The sequence below is a fragment of the Orcinus orca genome, chromosome X (assembly GCF_937001465.1).
Source record: "Orcinus orca chromosome X, mOrcOrc1.1, whole genome shotgun sequence".
In the NCBI taxonomy this organism is placed as follows: Eukaryota; Metazoa; Chordata; class Mammalia; order Artiodactyla; family Delphinidae; genus Orcinus; species Orcinus orca.
In genome coordinates this window covers 37,322,825-37,346,537 of record NC_064580.1, presented here as the reverse complement: position 1 = coordinate 37,346,537, position 23,713 = coordinate 37,322,825, and the positions used below count along the sequence as shown (strand labels likewise).

Sequence of the window (23,713 nt, the reverse complement as noted above, 5' to 3'; positions counted from 1 at the left end):
GTCTCTGTTTCCCCCAGTCCTGTTGAAGTCCTGCAATCAAATCCCGCTAGCCTTCAAAGTCTGATTCTCTTGGAACTCCTCCTCTTGTTGCTGGACCTCCAGGTTGGAAAGCCTGATGTGGGGCTCAGAACCTTCACTCCAGTGGATGGACTTCTGTGGTATAAGTGTTCTCCAGTCTGTGAGTCACCCACACAGCAGTTGTGGGATTTTATTTTATTTTGATTCCACCCCTCCTACCATCTCATTGTGGCTTCTCCTTTGTCTTTGGATGTGGGATATCTTTTTTGGTGAGTTCCAGTGTCTTCCTGTTGATGATTGTTCAGCAGTTAGTTGTGATTCCGGTGCGCTTGAAAGAGGGAGTGAGAGCATGTCCTTCTACTCTGCCATCTTGAACCAATATAGCTCCTTCAGTATTTTTATAACCTCCTTTTTGAACTCAGGATCTAGTAGACTCGAGAGGTCTGTTTCACTGTTTTTTCTTTCAGGGGATTTCTCTTGTTCTTTTAATTGGGAGTGGTTCCTCTGCTTCATTTTACTTACATTTGTCTGACTATGAATTTAGGAGAAACAGTTATTTACTGTCATCTCGAAGGTGTTTGCCAACTTTGTGTTGAACCAATTAGAGAATTAAAAAAACCAAAAAAACACAACCACCCACTACTATCTTCACCATATAAGGATGGAGATTTAAATTTCAAAAGATCCATCTATATAAAATAGATAACAAACAGGGACCTACTCTATAGCACAGAGAAATACATTCAATATCTTGTAATAACCTATAATGGAAGAGAATGTAAAAAAGGAATAGATATAGATATATACACACACACATACACATTTCAATAAAAATTTTAAATAAATTAAAAAATAATTACCAAAAGACGATCCAAAGATCCTATAATCTCATAGCGCAGTCTTCCAAATGGAGTAAATTCAGTCTTATGAAAATCTTACTATGTTGTCCCAATTTCTCTCATTCTTCCTCAGTTTGACCAGAGAAGTGCTCAGAGTTTGAGGTTTGGGGACCAGCCTAAGGTTTAGAAACCTCTTCTCTGACCTCCCCACCAGGACCCCTGGAATCTTCTCATCTGGTTATCTTGTTTCCTTCTTCAATTATGATTCCCAGTTTGCTTTTAAATTTTTTTATTTATCTTTTTAATTTAATTTTTGTTTTATATTGGAGTATAGTTGATTTACAATGTTGTGTTAGTTTCAGGTATAGAGCAAAGTGATTCAGTTATGTATATACATATATTCATTCTTTTTCAGATTCTTTTCCCATATAGGTTATTAGAGAATATTGAGTAGAGTTCTCTGTGCTATACAGTAGGTCCTTGTTGATTATCTATTTTATATACAGTAGTGTGTATATGTTAATCCCAATCTCCTAATTTATCCTTTCCCCCACATTTCCCTTTTGGTAACCATAAATTTGTTTTCAAAGTCTGTGAGTCTATTTCTGTTTTGTAAATAAGTTCATTTGTACCTTTTTTTTCTTAGATTCCGCATATAAGTGATACTATATGATATTTGTCTTTCTCTGTGTGACTTCACTTAGTATGATAATCTCTAGGTCCATCCATGTTGCTGCAAATGGTATTATTTCATTCTTTTTTGTGGCTGAGTGATATTCCATTGTATATGTGTACCACATCATTTTATTTTTTTTGGCTGTGCCCTCAGCAGTGAGAGCACAGAGTCCTAACCAGTGGACCACGAGGGAATTCCCTGTACCACATCTTTTGTATCCATTCCTCTGTTGATGGACATTCAGGTTGCTTTCATATCTTGGCTATTGTAAATAGTGCTGCTATGAACGTTGGGGTGCATGTATCTTTTCAAATTAGAGTTTTCTCCAGATATATGCCCAGGAGTTGGATTGCTGGATCATATGGTAGCTTTGTTTGTGTTTTTTCCAAAGAATTTTTTTAGCAGTTTTTACATTTTTATGTATTTATTTATTTAAAAATTTTATTTAGTTTTGGCTTCATCGGGTCTTCGCTGCAGCACACAGGTTCTATGTTGAGGCATGCGGGATCTTTTGTTGTGGCGCATGGGCTCTTCGTTGTGGTGCGTGGGCTTCTCTCTAGTTGTGGCGTGCAGATTTTCTCTTGTTGTGGCACACAGGCTCCAGGGTGCATGGGCTCTGTAGTTGTGGTGCGCAGGTTCCAGAGCACGTGGGCTCTGTAGTTTCCAGCCTGTGAACTCAGTAGTTGTGGCACGTGGGCTTAGTTGTCCTGCAGCATGTGGGATCTTAGTTTCCTGACCAGGGATCAAACCCACGTCCCCTGCATTGTAAGGTGGATTCTTTACCACTGGACCACCAAGGAAGTCCCCATATGGTAGTTCTATTTTAGTTTTCTAAGGAAGCTCCATACTGTTCTCCACAGTGGTTGTATTAATTTACATTTCCACCAACAGTGAAGGAGGGTTCCCTTTTCTCCACACCCTCTCCAGAATTTGTTTGTAGATTTTGTGATGATGGCCATTGTGACTGGTGTGAGGTGATATCTCATTGTAGGTTTTTTTTTTTTTTTTTTTTGCCGTACGCGGGCCTCTCACTGCTGTGGCCTCTCCTGTTGCGGAGCACAGGCTCCGGACACGCAGGCTCAGTGGCCATGGCTCACGGGCCTAGCCGTTCCGCGGCATGTGGGATCTTCCTGGACCGGGACATGATCCCGCGTCTCCTGCATCAGCAGGCGGACTCTCAACCACTGCGCCACCAGGGAAGCCCCTCATTGTAGTTTTGATTTGCATTTCTCTAATAATTAGTGATGTTGAGCATCTTTTCATGTGTCTTTTGGCCATCTGTATGTCTTCTTTGTAGAAATGTCTATTTTGATCTTCTGCCCATTTTTTGATTGGGTTGTTTGTTTTTTTTGATATTGAGCTGCATGAGCTGTTTGTCTATTTTGGAGATTAACCTCTTGTCAGTTGCTTCATTTGCAAATGTTTTCTCCCATTCTGTGGGTTGTCTTTTCATTTTGTTTATGGTTTTCTTTGCTGTGCAAAAGCTTTTAAGTTTAATTAGGTTCCATTTTTTTACTTTCGTTTTTACTCTAGGAGGTGGATCCAAAAAGATATTGCTGCGATTTATGTCAAAGAGTGTTCTGCCTATGTTTGCTTCTAAGAGTTTTATAGTATCCTGGCCTTGCATTTAGGTCTTTAATCCATTTTGAGTTTATTTTTGTGTATGGTGTTAGAGAATGTTCTAATTTCATTCTTTTACATGTAGCTGTCTAATTTTCCTAGCACCACTTATTGAAGAGACTGTCTTTCCTCCATTGTACATTCTTGCCTCCTTTGTCATAGATTAATTGACCATAGGTGCATGGGTTTATTTCTGGGTTTTCTATCCTGTTCCATTGATCTATATTTCTGTTTTTGTTCCAGTACCATACTGTTTTGATTACTGTAGCTTTGTAGTATAGTCTGAAGTCAGGGAGCCTGATTCCTCCAGCTCCGTTTTTCTTTCTTAGGATTGCTTTGGCTATTTCAGGGTCTTTTGTGTTTCCATACAAATTTAAAATTTTTTTGTTCTAGTTCTGTGAAAAATGCCATTGGTAATTTGATAGGGATTGCATTGAATCTGTACATTGCCTTGGTATTCCCAGTTTGATTTTTTTCAAATTGAAGTATAGATGATTTCCAGTTTGCTTAAAAAAACTTTATTGAGGAATAATTGACAAATATAATTGTATTTAAAGTGTACAACATGATCATTTGATATACATACACATTATAGAATGATTACCAAGATCAAGATAATTAACACATCCATCACCTCACAGAGTTAACATAGTTAACTCTTTTTGGGTATGTGTGTGGTGAGAATACTTACAATCTACCCTCGCTGTCTTTCAAGTATCCAGTACTGTATTATTAGCTACAGTCAGCGTGCTGTACATTACAGCCTCAGAACTTATTCTTCTTGTAGCTACAAATTTGTACCCTTTGACCTACAGCACCCCTTACCCTCCTTCTGCCCATTTTTCTTTGTCAGGCATTCATAGGGTCTTCAGCTAATTAGAAATCATACTGCTCAAATTAGAACATCTTATAGCTTCTAGAAATCTCTACATTAGTATATTAGTGTGAGCCACCTTTATTTTCCCCTGCAAGAGCCAATTTATGGGGAGAAATAATGCTAGGGGCCGCCTGTATTTGCATTCCAAATGAAAATAACTTTGAGTCCTGTGGGGGGAATATGTATTTTCTTCCAGGGGAGTATGCCTGTGCAGTCAAGTAGATTTACGCCATGAGCAACCGGTGCTACTTGCCAGTTACTAAAATGTTAATATCGGCAGAATTGAAAACTGGTCACATAGAGGCAGCTTTCTAATTTTTTTATCCTAAAATTATTTGATAGGCTGAAGGTATAGATAAATAGAAGAACATAAAACCATTTATTACAAGCAGTAGGCTGCATCTCTCCCCCTTTGATCAATCAGTTGGATTTGTTTTGATGCACTACAGGAAACCAGCTTATTAAGAATTCTGCTTTTTGTTAATACATTGCAAACTGTACATTTCAGTCAGAACTCAGATGGTTTCTAAGGTGTAGCCATAAAGGCCAGTGCTCAAAACAGCTGCTGTCCCCAGGGAGTGAGGGCTTCCTAACAGGTCCTTAAGGGACCCCAGAGTGAATCTACTGGAATCATTCTTTTTGGGGGCTTTAAAAAAAATTACAAAAATAAGTGCTTATGTGTTATCAGGCAGATTTTTACATCCAGATCATAACTTAAATTACTGTGTGGTTGACACTTCTATTAACTAAATCACTCGTGTCCTAGATGACTAAAGCTATGATACAAAGAATTTGATTCCTTTGATTCTTAGGTGCCTGAGTTTGCATCTGGAGTCAAACTGCCCAGGTTGGAACCCCTGAGAAAGCACTGTTAACTAACAGTGGTAACTGTTAGTTACCACTGTGTTCTGGCTACTAGTACAGAGGGACTTACAGAAAGGACCAGAGGAGGGTAAGGGGGTTAGCAAGATGTCAAATATGGGAACTTATTAATGATTCGGCAGAGGAGGAACAGACACAGGGTACAGAAAACTTGGAGAAACCACATGATCTAGGAGATGCTTCAGAATTCATTCCCTTATGTTTGTCGTTTCAGGCGAGAATATTCCTTACCATAGCAAGACTAAGTACAATTGTCTGCCAGGGCTTAATTCTTAAATGGGTTTTCATTGTTAAAAAATGACTTAAAAAAGTCTAAGTGGCGCTTTCTGTGGAATCTGCAGCATTGCAGAGCCCATTTATCAGAGGCCATGAAAGCTACAGAAGTTCTCCTTATCTTATTTTCTGCATTTCTAGTTTTATGCAATTTCATTAGATTTTTCTGCTTTGGTAGTGAATTTAGAAGGGAGAAGAAAAAAAATCACATATTTAAAAATATAACCCTTATTACAATTTACTCGCCAATAATTAATAACTTTAATCCCTGCAGCGCAGTTTTTCTAACTGCAATATATTTAACACATTACATTGTGCAAATTTAAAGCTCGATTTTTTCTTTGTTTCCTTTGAAGATAGTGTAACCTGTTTCTGGACAAAAACATCTTCAATATTCTCTCCTCTGGGTATGTAGCATTAATCTTGCGGGGAGAGAATTGGTTAACAAATAGTATCTGGCACAGCCGTGAAAACGCCAGTGATCTCTTCAAAGAAATAAAACCATGTATTTTTGTCCCCAGTTCTGCAGATGAAACATTTCATGGTTAAACGCTGACAGATTACGCAGTCAACAGTCATGACACAGGAGCCGCAGCCATCAGTACCGTTCATAAACCATGGAGTACACTTGAAATGCTACCTCCTGTTTATTTATTTGAGCAATAGTTTAATACAAAGAAGGCAATTGCTCATTTTTCTCTCTCCCTGCTGAGCAACCCCAGGAAAGTCACTTAAGCTCTTTGAGCTGAAATTTCTTCATGTGTATGATGAGAATATTCTGTCTACCTCATATGATTATGAGGATTAGGGCTGTCCTGCTCGCTGAGGTTGAAATATCCAATCTTCTCATGTCTTCCTATCCTGTAGAAGAGAGCAAATAAATATAATACTATCTTGTGATATCACTTAGCAAATCAACAGGGAAAAATCCCCACAGGATTTTATGCAAACAGAACTGGATTTTATGTTTGTTATGCAGACATAGAGCAAAGCTAACTGCCATTAGTCCTCCATGAAAATCGTCCCCCAAGCGTTACCAAGAATCGCTTGGTGAACTAGTTAGGCCAATGTTCCAGAAGATCCTTTCTGCTAATTTCAGCAACAAAGCCAAATTTAAACATAAAAGCATACCCTCAAAGTTGTGACACCCCCATGTTTTCTTTGCTTTTCTTCAAAAAGGAGGGGTGCCTAAACAACACCAGAGCACACTGCATTTGTTGCTCGAAAGCAAATTACATGTTCTCAAAACACCTTGGCTAAATATAAATTAAGTTGTGTTTCTTTCTGAGATGGAAATTGCTTTTGGCTGCTTACCCAACCATGCTTTTTGCTAAACTCTGGGCTTTGTTTTTGCTTTTTATTGAAGCAGGTTTATAAACACCAGAGGCAAAATGCACCAACTTGAACAGATGGCTAAAGTGCTATTTCGTTCGTCATTATTTGTTCGGGGAATATTGCAAAGTCGGGCTGCTGGGATTGCAGCCTTACAGCTAGAGGAATTGTCTTGGGCAGAAACAAAGCCCCTAGTTGCAAAGCTTGGGCTCAGTACTTTCCTTTTCTAAAAAGGAACATTCAGCAAAGAAACCATCCTCTTCTTGCCCATGGGACTCTTCCCAAGGTGAGAAAAATCAGATGACTAGAAATCTTGTTTCTATGAATGGGGGAAGGCAGTGTTGACAAAAATAATCAATAAACAATCTATAATAGGAATAGAAAAGAGTTTTATTTGAGCCAAACTGAGGACTATAGCCCGGGAGACAGCCTCTCAGATAACTCCAGAGGAGCATGGTTTTCAGCATAGTTTTATGTCTTGTCAGAACAAAGAACATTAAACGGGTCAGGGATACATTCCTTCAAGGTTTAAAAAAAAAAAACAGATCAGCACATACACAGCAAGTCAGTATGGCGTCAGCACATGGGAAGGGAGTCTTATCAACGAAGGAGTACCAGCATGAGCGTCCCAGGAAGGGTGGCCTTTAATCTTTATTTTTAACATGGACTTTCTTAACTTCTAGTCAATGTGCCCTTCTCTGTAATAATTAAAGCAGATGTACAATGTATGTTTCATAAGCCACAAACAGGCTGTTTTAGTTAGCATGAAATTCGAGTTAAATCGTGTTTAAGCCAGAACGACTTCCCCATACCTCAATATGTGAAACCTTCTTCCATCAGCAGTCATGTCATATCCCACGTCCATGGAGAAGAAAACCATTTCTAACCCAGAACCCTGTGACCACTTCTGGAGAAACACCGTCAATTCCTTTGGGCCTCTGACACCTTTGCCTAGAAAATACTACACTATGGTCGTTTTGCTCACACGATGCGTTGTCGATGTTACTGAATTTACCAAATCTTTTTCTTTTTTCATGGGTTTCTTTAAGTAAGATCCTCGTGCTCCTTCTCTGGAGAAACCCGACTTCCGCTCTTGCCTGTGAAATGCCCAGTGTCAGGTTGCTGTGGCTCCTGCACTGGCCACCTGGCAGCAGGGCTGGGCACCATCACAAACGGAGCCTGAAGGACGTGCCCTGAGTCACGACCGTGGTGGCTTCTGAAGCAGGGGACGGGAATGGGGCTGAGGATCGTGGGGAAACGGGGGCTTTATTGTAGTACCTGATTTCTTTTTATTTATTTATTTATTATTTTATATTTATTTTTGGTCGCGTTGGGTCTTCGTTGCTGCCGCGCGGGCTTTCTCTAGTTGCGGCGAGCGGGGGCTACTCTTCGTTGCGTTGCGCGGGCTTCTCATTGTGGTGGCTTCTCTTGTTGCAGAGCACGGGCTCTAGGCGCGCGGGCTTCAGTAGCTGTGGCTCGCGGGCTCTAGAGTGCAGGCTCAGTAGTTGTGGTGCACGGGCTTAGTTGCTCCGCGGCATGTGGGATCTTCCCGGACCAGGGCTCGAACCCATGTCTCTTGCACTGGCAGGTGGATTCTTAACCACTGCGCTACCAGGGAAGTCCAGTATCTGATTTCTTTTTTTTTTTTTTTTTTTGCGGTACGCGGCCTCTCCCTGTTGTGGCCTCTCCCGTTGTGGAGCACAGGCTCCGGACGCGCAGGCTCAGCGGCCATGGCTCACGGGCCCAGCCGCTCCGCGGCATGTGGGATCTTCCCGGACCGGGGCACGAACCCGTGTCCCCTGCATCGGCAGGCGGACTCTCAACCACTGCGCCACCCAGGGAAGCCCTGGTATCTGATTTCTTTTAACGAAAATAATACTTGAAGCAAATATGCCAGTTCTGGGTAATAGGTACCTGGGTGTTTGTCTACTTCTCTATAAAGTTTGGCAAACCACCACCCCTCCTATTTTTAAGAATAGCAGTACACTATGGAAATGGTTTTCAAACCTGACTGCAGTTACATGTGGAACTTTAAAAAATGTTTCAGATTCCTGGGCCTGCCACACCTATACTCAGTTTCCAAGAGTGGGACCCAGAAACTGGGTTTCTTAAAAAGCTCCCTAGATGTTCCTCATTCAGCCAGTCCAGTGTTAGCCCTCAGCTTTGAAACACCACTAACTTGCAAAAGTCATTCTGTGTATACTTATAAGTACTATAATACAATCCTATGGATAACCCCAAACTGTGTTAACTTACACTGCTGGGTTGTTGGATTTTTTTTAGTGTTTTTTGTGAAAACTGGGTCAAAACTCATTTGATAACATATAGACTAGGATCCTTGTGCAGTTTTAGAGCTAAAGTTTTAAACTTTTTTTTTTTTTAATAATTTATTTTATTTATTTATTTTTGCTGTGTTGCGTCTTCGTTTCTGTGCGTGGGCTTTCTCTAGCTGTGGCGAGCGGGGGTCACTCTTCATCGCGGTATGTGGGCCTCTCACTATCGCGGCCTCTCCTGTTGCGGAGCACAGGCTCCAGACGCGCAGGCTCAGTAGTTGTGGCTCACGGGCCTAGCCTCTCCGTGGCATGTGGGATCCTCCCAGACCAGGGCTCGAACCCGTGTCCCCTGCATTAGCAGGCAGATTCTCAACCACTGCGCCACCAGGGAAGCCCAAGTTTTAAACTTTAATAGCTTAGGTTACAACACAATCTGTAAATGGCCTTTCAATATAAACGGAATTTCCTTTTCGGTCTGTAGCTTTAATTCTGCCAGGTTTAGGCCAGTTCAACTCGACAATAGCATCTTTTTCATGGTAGGATTGGATATTATCGAATTGTACACAAGATTTCTTTTGATTGTCCTCGTTTTTAGCCGTAAGTTTCTTTTCCAATGTTCACTCAATTTAAAATTTTTATTTTATTAATTTTATTTATTTATTTTTTGGCTGCGCAGCTTGTGGGATCTTAGTTCCCTGACCAGGAATCAAACCCAGGCCTGCAGTAGAAGCACAGAGTCCTAACCCCTGGACCACAAGGGAATTCCCCCACATTCACTCAAAATGATTGTTTTGAAGGTAATGAGTTTAAGTCCACATATGCATACTTACATTTACATGTGCACAGTCACTCCTTGGCACTGATGCCCCAGTGGCACACGTGAGGTCCCTCACTTACTTCTTCTTCTTCTTATTACTACAGTTATTTTGCCATTACCCCCATCCTCCATGAGATGGTAAGCAAACAAAATAAGGAAGTGAAATTAAATAGTTCTCTTTGTTATTTGACAGCAGCTTGGTAGCAGGTACCTAAACCTAATAAATCAAAACCAGGACAATTCTATGACCACCTATTGCTTTCTAGCAAGCATTTTTTTAAATTAACATCTTTATTGGAGTATAATTGCTTTATAATGGTGTGTTAGTTACTGCTTTATAACAAAGTGAATCAGCTAGACGTATACATATACCCCCCATAATCTTCTCCCTTTAGCAAGCATAGGTTATGGTTTGCTTCCATCATGACAGCTAAGACTAGGCTGTATTTTTCTCCTTCTTTTAAAATTTAAGATTGATTCTCTTAACAGGTGAGAAGAACTTCCAGGTTGGAAGGGCCTTTCGGCCCCAGCTATCAGGACTGTGTTCGGGACGAGTGTGCCGGTGAGGCTGGCCCGCTTCAGGCTGGGCAGATTCTTTGCCCAACTCAGTAGGAATCATCAGGTACTCGTGGGACCCCTGTCACGTTCCAGTGTCCTACAGCCATGTTCCTGGGATACCTGTCACATGTCCAACAATGTCATACGTACATTTCAGTAAATAGCAAAAATTGAGAAGATTCCTCTCTTCTCAATGTAAAATTCTCTTATCCTCTGACTTGTTTATAGATTTACTGATATGGAAAGGCTTATTATAAGAGCAGAGCCGGAGACCTAGTGACCAGCTGTACTCATGTGAGGTGTCTCTGCTCTTTTTGGCTGGCTCCAGGCCTTTCTTAAGGGCCACTGCAGCCCTTGCTGGTTCCTTGATTTTATAACATTAGAAAAAGGAAAGCAAGTTCAAGTCTATGGGAGCACTGGAATAGCAAAGAGTTCAGTCTTTTCTTTCTTTCTTTCTTGTACTGCACCACGCGGCATGTGGGATCTTAGTTCCCCAATCAGGGATCAAACCTTGTACCCCCTGCAGTGGAAGCGTGGAGTTTTAACCACTGGACCACCAGGGAAATTCCTTAATCATTTTCACGGAAAATTAATACAAACAAATACAAAGAAAAGTAGACAAAGTTGGACAAAATAATATTCCTTGAATGTGTTTATGTTCAAAATCTGAATAAGATATTAAAAAGTAAATACGAACAAGCAACTAAAAAGCCAACAATACAAACAAACTATTTTGGGCCATATCGAACCTATCCAGGTAACCAAGTTCAACGTAAGATTTTATTTACAGAAATCCTAAACTTACACTTTTTCGATTTTAATTTGAAGCTGAAAGATTTGACTGGTTGCCTTTCTTAAAACATGGAGGTTGCATTGTCTGTAAAGAAAACTGGCTTTTCTTATAAAAGACACAAATACATCTGAAAACCCCCAGCAAGGACATGCTGACCCTAGCATTTTTCTGGACCGAACACAAATGACTTTACACAGGGTTAAAGACTGTGCACTTAGTGACAGAGACCAGAGCTTTCCAGAGATGCAGTTGGGACTGAATCCCCCATATCAAGAGAGCAACTGAGACAATGCAATTTAAGGCATTATCGAAAGAGTTTGTGTCTGAGAGAGAAGTGTGCTTGACACGCAGAGCTTGTGCTCTGTTCGTTCTGATAACCGCCCTCACCTCCTTAATTGGCTACATTCATTTATTTCTTCGGGGCCCAAAACATGTTTGCTAAGTACTATTTCGGAATGACTGTTACAGTAAAATTAATTTCTGATGAAAACTCATGTTTTTAAACAAAATTTTATTTATTTATGGCTGTGTTGGGTGGGTCTTCATTTCTGTGCGAGGGCTTTCTCTAGTTGCGGCAAGCGGGGGCCCCTCTTCATCGCGGTGCGCGGGCCTCTCACTGTCGCGGCCTCTCTTGTTGTGGAGCACAAGCTCCAGACGCGCAGGCTCATTACTTGTGGCTCACGGGCCTAGTTGTTCCGCGGCATGTGGGATCCTCCCAGACCAGGGCTCGAACCCATGTCTCCTGAATTGGCAGGCAGATTCTCAACCACTGTGCCACCAGGGAAGCCCATGATGGAAACTCATTTTAACAAAGACCAGAGTGAAATGCAAATGAGAAAAATCCCTGGTCTGAGGCTACCCATGTGGAGTTTGAATTCAGACCATTCCAGAAAGGGTTATAAGGAGGTACATCTTTAATCAAAATTACCATGGTTGGGTTTAATATGAATAAACAAGCTTTTTATTTTTTAATGGAGGAAAAATTCATAGTTGAGATCCAACTTAAAAACCATATGCAAAGACTGCTTTATTAGTTCTAGGCATTGCCATTTGACTGGGCAAGAACACAGCTCACAGGCTACCTCTTCTGTTTGGTGTTGGACTGAAGTCACCCACTGGGGCCCATGACATCCATACTTTAGAGCTGCCGAGGACATGGCAGGGAGCGGTGCTGGGTCAGGATACATCCTGCTGTCACTTGGAAATATGAGTTGCCATTTTCTTTTCCCCAGGGACCTACGTTTTTTGAAGAGAACGTTAGCATCTTTTCTTCTCATTCCAAGAATTGGCTACAAGAAACCCCTCATCTGAGCTACCAGAAATGTGTGAGTATAGCTTTTCAAAGTGTACTTATTTTCAAATCAGAGCTAAGAAAAAGTAAAAGGCATATTTCAGTTCTCAAAGTTGTAACCCCACATCAAATTCTTAACTAAAGCTGTTCCTCAATGGGAGCTCACACTAAATGCATGGCAAAGGTCTACCTACAGTTAATGTAGAGAATAAATTAAAGTACAGGAGAGCTTCACTGGTGGCGCAGTGGTTGAGAGTCCGCCTGCCGATGCAGGGGACACGGGTTCGTGCCCCGGTCTGGGAAGATCCCACATGCCGCGGAGGGGCTGGGCCCGTGAGCCATGGCCGCTGCGCCTGCGCATCCGGAGCCTGTGCTCCGCAATGGGAGAGGCCACAGCAGTTAGAGGCCCGTGTACCGCAAAAAAAAAAAAAAAAAAAAAAAAAAATGTTAAAAAGCATAGTCATTTTTTTAAAGTTGTAAATTAAGGCTGATTCTGTAAACAATACTAAAGAAACACTAAGCCTTTATCATTAAATAATTTTAATAAAATAAAAACATTTCCTTTCAAACAAAACCAAAAAAAAAAAAAGACTTAAATGTGAATTGCATATTGATAAGTTATCACTGCTGAAAAGCACCTGAAAATATAACTGCTGCTCTTGGTTACTTGGCATCATGCTTTTCTAAAGACAAAAACACAATGAGAGGGACATCCTGTAGCCATTTCTCATTTATTATCATGAGTGTAAGGTTTTTCCAGCACTCACTACATTCTACTCTAGCCTGCACTCCTTCCAAAACAGTTTGTTGGCTTCTTTTCCCTGTAAGAATGGAGTATCTGCTAACCTCAGTGTAAGAAGCCTATCATCTCAAGTGTCTAATGCTGTGTGGGTAAGTGCTAAACAAAAACTCAACATCCAGTTTATCTAAGCACCGATATTACTAGTGACAGTTAAGTAAACCAAGCTTCAGTAAATTAGAAAGGTAAATCTGTTCATATTTTACTGCAAATCTGAATTTTTGGTTTTTAATTAAAAATCCCAACCTTGGGGCAATACAAAAGGCTACCTACAACCTAAGAGCTTGGTATTTAAAACTGACTTAGTAACTTAAGCTTTTAAGTCTCTTTAGTAAATTCACCGTCTTAGCCTTTGACCTAGTCAGACTTCCTAAGGAAGATACGGTTAACACAGCCTTACGGGAATCTGCATAAGGCCCATTTTGCTGAGAAAGGATTTATACTAAATGCTTAAGACATTCTGAAAGTAGACGGCTGAAAGAACTAACTACTAATACTACTGATTAATATTTCCAGTAAGGGAAGGTACTCACCAACTTTAAGCAGTCACCATTTAGATCTGATTTTAAACACACAAGCTTGAAAAAGCTGTTTCCCTGTTCACCCAACAGAACACAGTAATTTACATCCCCTTCAGGGACACATCCTAAACGTAGAGACCTTTGGAAAAAGGATTACGGAGGGCTCTTCCTCAACACACACTGAGCCCTAGGCATTGACCTATTGCCTTGGCATCCCGCAGACACTCTTCCTTGGTGACAGTTGTGGTGCACGCGGTTAAGTAAGTCAGAAGGGAAAGACATTCCGAACCTTCACGATAGGAATACTTCCTTCTCCCCGGTCTCACCTAAAGCACCAGATTTAAGACTCCAAAGTATCTTTACTTCTGAATTCCAAAGAAGGTGCACCCAGTGTTTTAATGGGTGGAGAAGAATTAAATGGGAACTCTAAGAATACATTTCGAATCCTCACGCAGGTGAATCCCTCCGCAGGACTCATGGAAAAACTTTCGTGTCCAAAGCATCCGTTTTGAATATTTTTACATCTATACAATTGAAGAGAAATAGAAAATGAATAACTCCTATCTTGCAGGGTGGCCCCCGCTACTATCTCTAAATAAATGTTGATGGAGCCCAACAAGACGACCTTGTTTTCAGATGACAACTAAAAGCATTTCCATTTTACTCTTGAGCTGTGTAATCTCAGTGGAATGTCTTTAAAACAATTAACTGATTTTTGTATGGGTCTGTAATTTGTTTTGTGGAGCAAAGTTTTAGTGTGGTTTAAGAACATTTCCCTTGAGACTTTACAACCTAAGAAAATTATTAAAACCTTTGCTATAACCCCAACTTTAAACTTTGAGGTATAAAAACTGTCAATTTTCTACCTACCTGTAAATTATCAGATTACAAGGAAGCAGTTCAAAATATTAGTGGCCATGTTTTCATTGTTGTGTTCATGTGGCTAAAAATACTTAAAATTCAAACAGTTTAATCCAACTGGAGTTTTCCAACTGCAGAACACTAGTTTATTAATCTCCTGGTTCTTAAAAAAATAATAAGAGTTTGAGGAAAATGAGATTATGTCTTTTTCTTTAGCAGTAATCCTTGCAGTAACCCAGCTGTAGGGAAGCACCAACAGGTTTCTATGGAAGTCATATTTCTTTGGAACATGGCAACAAATAATTACTTTTCAGATACCCAAAAGCAGAGCAGATGGAATTTGCTAGAGAATTAAATGAATTTTCACTTCTATCACTCCCGTCAAATACGTGACCTGCTTTATTTCTGATTTTAATGAACTTTGAAACACCAAAGTGTTTGACAAATCTTGGTCTTAGAATGAACAGTTAAGCCAGCAATTAGATCACAATCCCATTTCTGAAAGGCTTAGATGTGAATATAGAAAATAAGGGCTGAATTCCTCTACTTGTAAACATTTCCCCTTTAAAGTTCCCTTTAAATCGATTACACCTCTACTTTCCGTTTAGAAATCTTATTTTAATAAATAAAAGGGGAAACCGAAATTTAATTTATAAAGTTTTATTTTTGTATATGTGCTAAATCTTAGGAACTGTGGACAATCTTCAGTCAGTCTGTTGGCTTGTAAAAGGCTGAGAAGTATGTGATCTGGGTGGTGAAATTTCCTCTTGGGAATCTGGATTTCAAAATGAAAAAAAATTTTCACTCATTTGCAAGTTTAAAACATGGTGCACCTTTCCCCCTTTTTTTCTTACACCTATAAATTCGGAGGAAAAGGGCTACATTTCTGCAAATGTAAAATAATCTAAAATAATCGTAAATACAATCGGCAGCAAGTTCTTAATACATTTAGCACTTCTGTAGTGATTTACCACACCCAAAACCTTATTTTCAAACACTAAACACTCACATAGGCGCAGGACCAATTTTGGTTGAGCCCTGCTAGGAAACCAGTACTGAATGGTTTTTCTCAGTAACACAAGAACTGGGGGGAGGGGAGGGGTGTTTTACTTTCTTGGCAGTATGTAGTACCTTCAAACTAGAGACCAAAATTGGGCACTTATGAAAAGGCAATTAAAAAAAAAAATCCAGTTATAATTCTAAATAAGGCAGGATATATCCACCAAAGTAACCACAAAATTCAGCAAAGTAAGAGTTCACGGGAAAACATAAGCTGGAAAAATACTAAGAAAAAACGGAAAGGAACTATTTTGGAGTAGTCATCTGAGTATTCACAGACTTGCTTTCATTTACAAATGTAATTCAAATAAAAAAGGCTCCTCATCTTTTTAACCCACTACTAGGATTAAATACTTAAGTTGTTATCATTCACTAATAAAAGTTAATCATGAAAAAAATATAAAACATTTTAATTCTAAATTTGTACATATAACAGCTAAAAGAGACAAGGTTGGGAAATTATCATTGAGAGAAAAATGAACCAAGACAAAAACCCCAAATATGATTATGTTCTTATTTCTGCCTCTACAATGCTGAACATGAAAATTTGGTTGGTGGAGGGCTTAGAAACAGCAGCAATATGGTTCTTACCAAGTTGTGCACTGAAATACTTAGATCCAATAGGGCAAAGCCCTTGTTCACACAGATTAACAATGAAAATATCTTCAGTCTTTTTAACAGATTCTACTGTCTTCTATAAAGTAATCATGCCATTTAGAATTCCGGGGGTACTTCTTTGAAAGGAAGACTAGTGATTCCGCAACAAACATGTAAAGTAGGAAATATATATATGGCTCAAGAAATCAGCTGAGGGAGAATTAAATAATCTTTAGGCACTTTGAAGACTTGGAAGTTTAAAATGTGCCATTTATGTTCAGAAAAAGACCTCAAAACCCACCACTATGTTGCTCTTACAATAACATGCATCTTAAAATTTTCAGTTATACATTAATGCTTGCTTAAGAGTTAAATATAGAAAATAATTTGCACAAACAAACAAAAATAACACTCTCCATTCACCTCTCCTAGATCCTGGTCACAACACAGACCATTCTTCCTCAAATGGAGGGGGAAAGGATTCACAAGCCCTCACCTGGCACTAGGGGACTTGTAAATTCAAAGCAACGGAAAGTGGGATCTCCCTCCAAGGAGAAAAATTCACAGCCTTTTAAAATGTCAGGTTTTTCATGTCTAGGAAGTCATTCATTTTAAAATTAAGTATATTACATACTTTTGTTAAGGACCAGGAAACACAAAAATCATCTCAGATGGTTAGATGGTAATATTTAATGATAGCAACTTGTCCAAATAAATTTAGCCTATTCTGCTCATTGTTAAGGAGGCTTGGAATTGAGGAACTTCTAAATTAAAATTACCAACTGGAACTGCACACAGTGTGTATGACTCTGGCTCACACTTAACAAACTCAGATGTAATATACTTAAGGTAAAAACAGGATCTATCCGGTGTCAAAATTTCCTAATATTACAGAAAACCTAGAAGCACAGATTGACTACAGAGTACTGCAAATAAGATATCCAAAGCTTTATCTTAAATACCTGCCCCTTTTAATCACAAAATAACACAATTCTCAATTTTGTTTCTGCTTTGTTCAATTCCAACTATAGCCTTTTTGACAAAACATTTCCCTATTAACTGAATTGTAAAAAATACAACCAAGCTTGTGCTCATTAAATATACATGTATATAAAAAACATACAAAAAGTACAAGATTGATTATGTTAGGAAACTTTTACAGTGTCAACAATCCTGTTTTTCTCTAAGTCTTTTAGTAAAGGGCCAAAGGTCAAATCTTTCTGTGCACAAAAATTCAATGTGACTGAACTCCTGAATTCAGTGTCATGCCTAGGCATGCTATGCACAGAATTATTTTTAATATGCAGTCCTTAAAAAACAAACAAAAAAAAGACAAAAAATTAACCAAAAAACCAAAACACACCACAGGACAAAAAGTTATTCTTAAATCAAATTCTATTTGTGAATTCAGCAAAATAATTTCTATAAAATAAAACAGCAAAATATTTAAATAGAATAGGGTGGACTGTATCTGTTTGCAGGGGTATTTGGTTTTTAGACAGGTTCCAAAAAATTACACACATTCAAGTTACCAATGCTCTATTAACTGATGAGTTCCTTATCTTTAATTAAATGCTTATTCTGAAATTATACCTCAATTATATTAACTAACCAGTTTCCTTTTTAATTAGACCCTGCTTCAAATGTTAAAATTTTTGGAATAATGGAAAAGGAGCTAGGACAATTCTTGCTTTCAAGTAAAACCGTGACTGAGCAGAAGCTCAGCCAGACATCTTGGTGCAGTGGTACTCCAAATATTGTAGGATTCTGACTTCCACTTCACTGGGATCCAGCAGAAGGAAAGTTTTAAAAGGTTCTCCTAATAAGCTCTACCAAAGAAACAGAACAAGCACACCAAATACAGTCTTCTATTATGCTCCAAGCATCCTGGCATAGCAAATTTTTGCATATTTGTTTTAAATCTTTTAAAATTCCCATTACTGATACTTAAGTTTCCTTATCCCACCCAGAGGTTGAACTGTCAAACATTAGATGTAAGCAACATATGTGTAACTGAAAACCACCTGTTTATCACATTTCTCTCCTTGTTTTATATTTTATATTCTAGGTGTAAGACGGAAAAGCTCTGAGCAATACAGCTGTCACACTGGGACAACTGCTGTCATTATGGTAATTTTTTCCTCATTGGCTACACTAACCTGGTGTGAAGCCATGCTACATGTTACAGCGTAACTATAGCTTCAAAGTGATTAACCTAACCTCAGAATAAAAAGGCAATGAAAAAGATCTAGAAACAATGTTACATCACCAAATTTTCCACATCAACCAAATAATTTAAAGGTTACCAGCCTTTCACTGCTCATAATAAAACTGACTCCAGTGGCAAAGAATTAACATGAAACTATTGGTGTGGTTGAAATGGATGGGCTCTGGTTTGTTGCTGTTGGTTTATTTTGTTTTTGTAAAGGAGTTGATCCAACTGCCGTTAAGGCAGGCAACACTGGTTGCAGAGTGCAATGGGTATAACAAGGAAATAACTTTTGTAGGTTTTGTAGATCTGTGAGTCTCATCAAGAAAAAAGTTTCTTGCTTAAGAATTAACAGTCAAACATTAATATACTATATACACCTTTGCCATTTACACATTAGCATCAGGCCATTTATTACAAAACACTATACACTTTCCACTGCAGGCGGGTTATATATTGACAGCAAATTTCTGCAGGTAAGACAGTGAATAAACTTTCCACTCCGTGTTGATTAGGAATAGTTTTTCTAGTTTTAAATATTAGCCAGACACAGAAAAAGGTTGGACTGTAAGGCCTGGGTGCACAGTCTTGATGGAACCAGTTAATCATGTGCATTTCACTGATCCTTCGTCTGAGGTGGGGATACTTCTTCACTGCCTTCATAATTTTCTTGTGCTCGTTGGCCAGTTCTCTGAGGGTTGTTCATGTGATGTGCTGCTGGGCCTGTATACGGCTGTCCATGCACATGGTTATTCTGGGAGGGGAGAAGAGATCTGCATGTTAAAACTTTTCATATATTAAACTTCAACTTTAAAGATCACAGGCTGAAGTTTGTAGAAATGTAAACATTTCTTTTATTCCTAGGACTTAAAAAGAGTAAATACACTTGGGCTAATGATGGAAAAGAAAAAAAAAAAAAAAAAAAGTGGTTTGAAAGAGAAAAGGTAGCCTAAATTCAAACCCCAAAGCCCCAAATAAAAGCAGTGTAGGTCTGTTTAATTCTTTGGCCAAAGTGATTTTAAGTGCCAAAAATTATTTAGATTCAAGTCTGACAAATAAGGGATAACACAGCCCATTATTGCTCGTGGTAAAAAATATTCATGAAAAGGGATCTGTGAGCTGGAACACCTCTATCCTCACTCTTCTGAGCATCTTGAAACTCCCATATGAGAAATCTGATTGAATGATCATATGAGGTCTGCATGAGCAACAACCCTGAACACAGGATGATGTTAATGAAAACAAAACAACACTGAAAATAATGGATTAACCGGGCATGATTAATATATGAGTTTTCTCACAGCCGAGGAAAGTAACTCTTCTCCTTGTGGATTTGGGTCCTTAACGTTTTAAACCCCTGAACTCATTTTTCTGTACGTTCCCACCAGTCAAGCCAAGAAGATCATAGGCTTTAACTTTCTGTAATTTCTATTACGAAAATTAATATGTTGAATATGCATTTTCCAGTCATATTCAACATTTCTAGTCAGCATGCTTCTATTTCCACCCTGAAATATAAGACAGAATTCTTAAATAATGGTTCTGAAAGCATGGTTCCTAGACCAGCAGCAGCAGCAGCAGCAGCAGCAGCAGCAGCAGCAGCAGCAGCAGCAGCAGCAGCAGCAGCAGCAGCAGCAGCAGGGAACTCGTTAGAAATGTAGTGAATGAGAAACGCTGGGGTGGGGCCTAGCACTCTGCTGCAACAGCCCACCAGGGATTCCCATGCTTGTGCAAGTTTAAGGACCACTGCCTCAAAAGATCTGAATTAGTCACATCTGGGGTTTAGAAAGAGACGCTCTCATTTAGAACGTTTCTTCATCTAAATTTATTTAGTTATTGATTTCACAGAAAAATTCATGGAAATCTGTCAAATCCCTGGTTTTTTTCCAACAATTTTTACTGTCATTGAAGTCTTGGTTATGCTAAGTAATAAGCAAACACTTCTTCCTTCACTGTCATATCTTAGTGCCTTCAAAATCCACTCGCACACTTAGCCTAACAGGAAATGTCATCTTAATCCATTATACTAAATATTGATTATCATTTTATATTGATGTGAATAATCATAGTTTTACAAACGTCATCTACTAGTACAAGAAGGGCACATATCTGACCAGGAAAACACCACAGGGGCAAGCTCAAACATGCCACATTGTGACCCCATGCTAACCATTCCTCTTTTGATCATGCCCCCAAAGCTAGTCTAGATGATCCCTCTATTACTTTACAATCACAACAAAAAACGTAGCCATCCTTTGGGCTTCCCTGGTGGCACAGTGGTTCGTGCCCTGGTCCAGGAGGGTCCCACATACCGCGGAGCGGCTGGGCCCATGAGCCGTGGCCGCTGAGCCTGCGCGTCCGGAGCCTGTGCTCCATGGCGGGAGAGGCCACAGCAGTGAGAGGCCCGCGTACCGCAAAAAAACCAAAAAAAACCACTTAGCCATCCTTTAAATAAAGCATAAAGATTGGTTCTAGGGAATAAAAACACGAACCAAGCCCAATATACCTGCTGATACTGAGATCCAGGTGAATGGGGGTATAATGGGGCATCTTCAGGTGGAGGCGACTCATGCTCATCTGGGGCATCTTGGTCATCTGGCTCCTGATTTTAAATATTTAAAGATAAAGAATTATGTAGCCAAATTCAAGTTTAGTTTTATTTTTTTTTCCTATTTGAAATAAAATCTTTAAAATCTAAAAAACTGACCCACTAACAACTTTTCTTTTACTACAGATAAACAAAGTAACTGAAAGGAACCTGATTTGGATTCTCTTAGAAATACTAGATTCAGGCAATTTCACAAATATTTCTCTAAAAGAAGGCTCCCTCATTAAGACCACATATAAACAAACTTCAACATAATTTTTTTTTACCATTATCATTAATACATAAACACTGGCCTATAAAGTGAAGAATTACTTTGCTTTCTTCCATTTCTATCTGCTGCACACTGGCGGCTTTTTTTACCTCCTCTGGACAGAGTTCACAAGCTTTTGCAAGTGTCATCCTAGCACTATGTGATCTCTCCAAGAAATAACCATTTGATGTTTCATTGCTTTGCACCGGAGGAGACCAATTGTTGTAAGTGTATTGAGGATTGCCAGTGTACGGTCGTCTTTCAAGTTCATCTCCAAGCCATTCCACTGCCCAGGTCCACTTTCTTTTAAGATCTCCATTGCCCTTCAAAAGAAAATAAAACTATATATGTAAAAGGTTTTGGAATGCTTTTCAAAGGTAACTTTAAATGACAACTCCAAATTCTCATAATTCTCTTCTTTTAAAACAGAATCCTTAATTCTGATTCAGATTTCTACAAAATTATATGTGTGTGTGTATATATATACACATATATATATATATATAGAGAGAGAGAGAGAGAGAGCGAGCGAGCGAGAGAGCAAGAGAGAGAGAGAGAGAGAGAGAGAGAAAGGGAGAGAGACCCTCACCTGCAGAATCTGGTAAGCAACAGGACAATTGCTAAAGAGAGCTACCATACATTTTATACACTGGTATGCTCTTTTTTGATAGTGATTCTTAGAGCGCTGGATTGTGTCAAAGAGCCCATCTCGGTCATCTGGGATTCCTTTAAGTGCATTATGAATTCTGAAAGAGAACCAGATAAATAAAAACTTCTAAAATCAAATAGCAGCTAACATTACTGAGTGCCTACTATGTGCCATTCAATAAATGTCTTTGATGTAGTTATGTAATCTAATGCTAGACAGTAAGTCCTCTTCTTAAACCCTTGAACACAGATAAGAAAAACAGAGAGGTTAAAAGGCTTGCAACCCAAGGTCATATGGCCGCCTAGTACCAACTTATTACCAATCCAAAATGACAAATATCATATGATTCCAGTTATACGAGGTATTTAGAGAATAGACAAAAATCAGAGAAAGCAAGAATAATGGGTACAGAGTTTCAGTTTGGGATGATGAAAGTTCTGGAGATGGATAGTGGTGATGGTTAACACAATATTGTGAATGTACTTAATTCCACCAAATTGTACACTTAAAAATGGTTAAAATGGTAAATTTTGTTATATTTTACAATTTTTCAAAAAATATTTAAAAATTCACCTGCCTGCAATTCTACTCTAAGCTATATATCCAAGAGAATTGAAAACAGGTGTTTAAAAAGAAATACAAAACTTGTACATGAATGTTATTCACAGCAGCCAAAAGGTGGAAACAACCCAAATATCTACCAACAGGTGAACGAATATACAAAATGTAATGTACCCATACAATGGAATATTATTCAGCCATAAAAAGCAATGAAGTACAGATATGTACTCTAACATGGATGAATGTGAAAACATTATGCCAAGTGAAAGAAGCCAGATACAAAAGAACACATTGTATGATTTCGTTCATATGAGATGTCCCGGCAAGTCCTGGATATTTTGCCTATGCACTGACAAATTCATAGAGATAGAAAGCAGATTAGTGGTTGTCAGGGGCTGGGGGATGGGAAGACTAGGGAGTGACTGCTTAATTGGGTTTGGATTTTCCTTTTGGAGTGATGAAAATGTTCTGCAATAAGACAGTGGTAATGGTTGCACAACATTGTGAATGTACTAAAAGCCACTGAATTGTATGCTTTAAAATAGTGAATTTTATGTTAAGTGAATTTTACCTCAATAAAGAAACAATACCTGAAAAACCTTTTGTATACCTTATATTTTACTTAATAGAACATTCCAAATCAAAATTCAAGTTTGTTTTGTTTTTTTGTATTACATGCATTTATAAAATCTGTTTTGTTTGGAAATCATGACTTTGTAATTTTGCAAAGTTTAATCATTTCAGACCACACAATCAACCATGTACAGGCTTCCTGCTATTTAATCTGAAACACTGCAGTGTATATTCTGTTTTTACCTTCAGTTTTGTCAAGTGATAATGAATCAACTGCTTTCAAATGCCGTTTTTATCAATATTACCTTTCCCTCCCTTGTTCCCCAATGCTTAACGGTGCCAGGCCCACGGGAGATGCTCCATAAATATACACTGCTTACTAAATGACCTAAAAAGCCCACTATGAGAAAATTATTTTCAAGCTTGGTGCCAGGGACTCATAACAACAATCTTATCATTACACAAAAGTCAAATTCCCATGTTTAATCCGGCACACATGCCTTTAGCATTATTACTTGCTCTAATGAAACAAGAGAACTAAGATGTGGCTAATTGGCTTAAAGCTATAAATGCTTACAATATTTTCAAAAGAAAATAATGAAAAGTTAGATTCCATTTCAACCAACTCTTAAGTTTCAGATCCTTTGATCATATTGAGAAGAATACTGGTAGTATGCAAAATAAGCAGCTATAGTTTTAGAACTACTAAATTTTGTGTTTAATGAAAATTGATTTCTGGTTTAATGCTATTTTTACAATATTAATTCAACTGTTGGA

General features: G+C 38.8%; 1 protein-coding gene across 7 annotated transcripts in view; it reads right to left on the bottom strand.

Annotated features, from left to right (window-relative positions):
- Positions 1 to 18,676: 18,676 nt before the first annotated feature.
- USP9X (ubiquitin specific peptidase 9 X-linked) overlaps positions 18,677 to 23,713 on the bottom strand; it is a 122,894-nt gene continuing 117,857 nt past the window's right edge. For 3 of the 7 annotated variants that reach the window (XM_033408540.2, XM_033408543.2, XM_004281352.4), the window contains exons 42-45: positions 21,743 to 21,899; positions 21,216 to 21,476; positions 20,802 to 20,897; positions 18,677 to 19,049 (exon numbers count right to left, since the gene is read on the bottom strand). In XM_033408540.2, coding sequence (XP_033264431.1) covers positions 18,912 to 19,049; positions 20,802 to 20,897; positions 21,216 to 21,476; positions 21,743 to 21,899 — 652 coding nt within the window. In that variant the 3' untranslated portion in view covers positions 18,677 to 18,911. Of the gene's footprint in view, positions 19,050 to 20,797; positions 20,898 to 21,215; positions 21,477 to 21,742; positions 21,900 to 23,713 lie in introns of those variants that run through there. The other 4 variants (XM_033408541.2, XM_004281353.4, XM_049704810.1 and 1 more) reach the window with 3 other exon arrangements.